This window comes from Antechinus flavipes, chromosome 6 (assembly GCF_016432865.1).
Source record: "Antechinus flavipes isolate AdamAnt ecotype Samford, QLD, Australia chromosome 6, AdamAnt_v2, whole genome shotgun sequence".
NCBI classification, from domain to species: domain Eukaryota; kingdom Metazoa; phylum Chordata; class Mammalia; order Dasyuromorphia; family Dasyuridae; genus Antechinus; species Antechinus flavipes.
This window is the reverse complement of record NC_067403.1, coordinates 246,115,216-246,121,215: the sequence shown is the minus strand read 5'-3', so window position 1 is coordinate 246,121,215 and position 6,000 is coordinate 246,115,216. Positions and strand designations below refer to the sequence as shown.

At 32.9% G+C, this 6,000-nt stretch overlaps 1 protein-coding gene across 1 annotated transcript; it reads left to right on the top strand.

Moving 5' to 3' along the window:
* Nucleotides 1–1,260: 1,260 nt before the first annotated feature.
* Nucleotides 1,261–2,217, top strand: LOC127541587 (olfactory receptor 5M10-like). Its single transcript, XM_051966810.1, has one exon. It carries the CDS (start codon nucleotides 1,261–1,263, stop codon nucleotides 2,215–2,217), a length of 957 nt encoding a protein of 318 aa, XP_051822770.1.
* The last annotated feature ends 3,783 nt before the right edge of the window (nucleotides 2,218–6,000 follow it).

Sequence of the window (6,000 nt, the reverse complement as noted above, 5' to 3'; positions counted from 1 at the left end):
GTCTTCTCAATTCTAATTCTGTGCTCCATCCACTAAACCATTTGGCTGCCCTGAATTTATAAATGACATGATATAAAAAAAGACAATAATTAAAGGTGGCCTTTGTCTTGAAAGAAGAGAAAATAAATTCATGATTTGGTATAGTTAAAATGTGAGTAATTTAGTGAAAACCGTCTGGTAGTTATAAATCTTGATTAATAGTGATAATATTATCATAAGATTATAAGTTTCAGGGTAGCTAGTTGGAACATTGGATAGAGCACCAGCCCTGAAGTCAGGAGAATGTGAGTTAAAAACTGACCACAGACACCTAATACTTCCCAGGTGTGTGACTCTAGGAAAGTCACTTAACTCTAATTGCTTTAGCAAAAAATAAACAAACAAACAAAAAACTATGAGTTTCAATTGAAAAATTGTAATGTGACTAATGGTGATGATACTAGTTAACATTTGTATATTATTTTAAGATTTGCAAAACATATTGCATATATACATATATGCATATATTCATCACATGACATATAAGCATTATGCTACATATAATTATCCTTTTAATCCTCATAACAACTCTTTAATTCAATTGTTTTTTATTATCCCAATTTTAAAGACAAGGAAATTGAAACATAGAAAGGATAAATAACATGGTCAGGGCCACAAAGTTAATAAATATGTGAGATAGTATAAAAATCCATGCATTAGGCTGTTTAGCTGCTTAGTTAAATTTCATTTAGATTTCATACAATTATGCCTCCTGTAAAATCAAATTTTCTACTTCCATGTAGGCTTAAAATCTGATTGACCCTAATGGAATTCAGAATAGTATGGTAAATGTAGATTGTGAATACATATACATGTATACATATACATATATAAATATATATGTATATGTATATAAGTATATAGATATAGTTCTACCAGGGGAAAGTCTTTTGTGTGTATATCTCTGTGTGTGTGTGTCATTGAGAGAGAGAAAGAGGAGGAGGGAAAGAGCAAGAGGGGGAGGCAGGGAGGAAGGGAGAACAAGAGACAGAGACAGGATGAGACACAGAGGCAGAAAAACAGAAAGAGAGAGAAACACAGAGACAGAAAGAGATGGAAGAAAGAGGAATAAAAGAATAAACTGAGAAGTTAAAAAGCTGGATGTGATTCTTGATGTTTGGTAAAGCATCCTAAAGTGACATAAATGTTTGCTTTCATATTCATTAAATCCCTTCTAATATTTCTAATGTGCACATCTTTCAAAGGATAGGACATGAGAAAATGTCTCCTGCAAACTACACGGAAGTAACTGAATTCATCCTCTTGGGACTAACTGAGGATCCAGAACTACAGAAGATTCTTTTCCTTGTGTTCCTAGTGATCTACATCATTACCCTGGTAGGGAATCTGGGCATGATCATGCTGATTCATAAGAGTCCACAACTCCATACTCCCATGTATTTTTTCCTCAGTCATCTCTCTTTCGTTGATTTATGTTACTCTTCCAACATCACCCCTCAGATGCTAGTCCATTTCCTCTCCAAGAGAAAAGCCATCTCTTATGCAGGATGTTTTATCCAGTGTCTTTCCTTCATTGCCTTGGTGATCACAGAATTTTATATCCTTGCTTCGATGGCCATTGATCGCTATGTGGCCATCAGCAGCCCTCTGCATTACAGCACCAAAATGAGCCAGAACGTCTGTCTCTCCTTGGTCATTGTTCCCTATGTCTATGGCTTCCTGAATGGCCTTTCCCAGTCCATATTGACCTTTCACTTATCCTTCTGTGGACCCAATGAAATTAACCACTTCTACTGTGCTGATCCTCCTCTCCTATTATTGTCCTGCTCTGATGTCTATGTCAAAAAAATGGCCATGTTCATAGTAGCTGGCTTTACTCTTTCAAGCTCTCTCTTTATAATTCTCTGTTCTTATGTTTTCATTTTTGCTGCCATTTTGAGAATCCGATCTGCTGAAGGCAGGCGCAAGGCTTTTTCCACATGTACATCTCATCTAATAGCAGTCACTCTCTTCTATGGGACACTCTTTTGTATGTACTTAAGACCCCCTTCTGAGCAGTCTGTGGAGGAATCCAAAACGATTGCTGTCTTTTATACCTTCATTTGTCCCATGTTAAATCCCTTGATTTACAGCCTTAGAAACAAGGATGTCATTGAAGCTATGAATAAAATGTTCCAGAGAAAACTCTTGGTGAAAATGGCAGGTTGTGTTACATAGATATATTGGATCAAAGAATCATAAATTGTCAGGAAGCTTAAATAAACAAAGAATATTTGAGCTTTATCTTTCCCTTTAATAAATCAGGAATCTTTGCTCTAAATTCTGAAAATCTCTTCTCAATGGTGACAAAATATAGAGCAACAGTAAGTAGTAGAATCAACTTTCTTATTCATTTTGGCTGATTCCAGAGTAAATATCCTTTCCATTATATTTCAATTGCCATCTTATCTTTAAAATCCAGATTGAAGCAATAGTGAAAAGCCTGCTCTACTGCCTGGTACATAACACAATAGAAAGTACATATTAAATCTACAGAAACAAAACTTATCATTGGTGTTGTTGATGGTTATAATAATTATGATGGTATGATTATGATGGCAATGGGAATGATGGTGATGCTAATATTTTTTCTGATAATTCTCTACCTAAGAACTTCCATGAAACAGTGGGTATTGTGATGCCTTTAAAATGGGAAGGAGTGAGTTAAATCTATCTCTGAGATTTAATAGCTGTGTCATCATGGTTGCTTCATTTAACAAGATAGTGAACACTGAAGCTATTTAATCTTACATTTGACACACTATGTCAATTTGCCTTGGTATGTTTCCTTGTATGAGAATTCCTTATGTAAATGAAATCAAAGTCCCTGTGTTCTAGATATCTTTTTACATTTTATTAAAGTTTTCTACGTGTTCATATTTGAAAATGGGATTTCAAAGAAATATACATATATATATACAAACACACAAATATATATACATATATATACAAACACAAATATATATATATATATATACACACACATACATACATATATTTATTTTCTTAGAAAATACCTGAGATATGGGTATTTTAAATTTCCAATTATAAATAAGGAAGGCGGACAGAGATTAAGTAAGTCCTTGTCTAGGATAAACAGCTGATACATGTGTGTAATAGGATTTGAAGTTTGGAAAACTCTCCTGAAACCAGGTTAGCCACTATAGGATCAATCTCCTTTGTTATTTTTTAGTGGAATGCTAATCCCATTAGAACTCACAGTGTTTGACATTTTAAAATATTTTAATTTCTCAATTTCTCATCTACAAAATAGTTATACTAATAAAAATGGTGTAATATTTGTAACATTTGTAAATATTTAACAATGAGTTCTTCAAAACCAAAAATGTTCTTACATTGTATCTGCCTTATGAACATTTTTCTATCATATTCTTAAGTCTCTATGGTAGAGAGCTGAAACTCTGTATCATTGATTTAAACAAGATGCTAACTCAGTGGAATTGATAAGACAATGGTTATCTAGTTTAGCATGGTGATTAATAGTTCTCTTGTTCAGAATGATTGAATTAATCTTACAACAAATAATGGTTCCATAGTGATATAATGATTGGCTTATACTCAACCAGAAAGAGGGGAGCAGCATCATATGGGCTGAGGGTGCAGTTGTGAATGGATTCTGATGTGATGACATGAAAGGAAAAAAAAAACATTAAGGGTAGGAAAAGGTCTATATTGAAAGAAAAAGAAAGAAGAGGTATAATGAAATAATTATTTCACATGAAAATGTACACAAGACCTATTAAAATCTAGTGAAAGAAGATAGGGGAATGAGCATTGTCTGAAGCTTGATATCATCAGTTTTGGGTCTAGGAGGGAATACCTTAATCATTCAGTTTGGTTTAGAGATTAATAGAGATTAAATACTTATGACACAATAATAAAAGTCTATAGCAATCTAGTATTTGATAAATCCTCAAACTCTAGTTATGGGGCATGAACTTACCATTTTACAAAAATTGCTGGGAAAACTGGAAAATAATATGTCAGAAAATCAGCATAGGTCTACATCTCACACACCATACAAAAATAAGGTCGAAATGGATTCTTTGATTTGGGTATAAAGGATGATACCATAAACAAATTAAGAGAACAAGGAATAATTGAACTATCAGATTTTTGGAGAAGGAAGTTATTTATGACCAAAAAAGAACTAGAAAATATTATGAAAAGCAAAATGGACAACTTTGATTACATTAAATTAAAAAAGTTTTCCCACAAACAAAACCAACAGATGTAATATGAAAAGGAAGTAGAAATCTGGGGAAAAAATTCTTTACCCTCAATATTTCTGATAAAGGTCTCGTGTCTAAAATATATAAAGAACTGTGTCAGATTTATAAGAATAAAGGTCATTCCCCATTTGATAAATGGTCAGAGGGCTATCAAGAGGCAATTACATTTTTATTTTATTTTATTTATTTTTATTAAATCTTTTTATTTTTCAAAACATATGAAAGGACAATTTTTCAATATTATCCCTTGCAAAATTCCATGTTCCAATTCTCCTCCCCCTTCTCCTACACCCTCCCCTAAATGACAAGTAGTCCAATATATGTTAAACATGGTAGAAATCTAAGTTAAATTTAATACACATATACACATTTATATAATTATGCTGCACAAGAAAAAAAGAGAAGGAAAATAAAATGCAAACAAACAACAATAAGAAGAGTGAAAATGCTATGTTGTAAACTACACTCAGTTCCCACTCTGGGTGTAGATGGCTCTCAATCACTGAACAATTGGAACTGTTTTGAATCATCTCATTGTTGAAGAGAGTCAAGTCCATTAGAATTAATCATTGTATAGTCTTATTATTGCCATGTGTAATGATTTCCTGGTTCTGCTCATTTCACTTAGCATCAGTTCATGTAAGTCTCTCCAAGCTTCTCTGAAATCATTCCAACAGATACAATATTAAAATGGAAGTACAAATCTAGGGAAAAATTTTTACACTCAGTATTGCTGATAAACATTTCATTTTGAAAATATATAAGGAACTGTGTCAAATTTATAAGAATAAATTCATTCCCCAATTGATGAATGGTCAAAGGGATATGAACAGACAATTTTCAGATGATGAAATTAAAGCCATGTATAGTTAGATGAAAAATGCTCTAAATCACAATTGATTAGAAAAATGCAAATTGAAACAACTCTGAGATACCACCTCATACCTCTTATATTGGCTAAGATGACAGGAAAGCGTAATGATAAATATTGGCAGAGATGTGGGAAACCTGGGACATTAATGAATTGTTGATGGAATTGTGAAATAATCCAACCATTCTGGAGAGCATTTTAGAACTATGCCCAAAGGGCTATAAAACTGTGCATATCCTTTGACCCCGGCATTACTATTACTGGATCTGTATACCAAAGAAATCTTAAAAGAGGGAAAAGAATCCATATGTGCAAAAATGTTTGCAGCAGCTCTCTTGTAGTAGAAAAGAACTGGAAAAGGAGTTGATCAATCAGAAAATGGCTATACAAGTTATGGTATATGAAGATAATGAAATATTGTTCTAGGAAAAATTATGATCAAGCTGATTTTAGAAAGGCCTTAAAAGATTGTTTTGCTGAGCAAAACAAGCAGAACCAGGAATACATTGTACACAATAACAGCAAGAATATGTGATGATCAACTATGAAAGTTTTGGTTCTTCTCAGTGGTTCAGTGATCCACAGCAATTCCAAAAAAAATTGGACAGAAAATGCTATCTGCATCCACAAAAAGAACTATGGAGACTCACTGTAAATCCAAACATGCTGTGTTCACACTTTTTTTCTGTTTTTCATTTTATCTCTCCCCTGGTTTTTCCCTTTTGCTTTGATTTTTCTCTCCCAATGTGATTCATACAACATGTATTAAAAATAAATTTAAAAAGAAAGTAGAACTTGGAGCAAGAGATACTAGGAGCAAAGAGAAAAAATTAGATC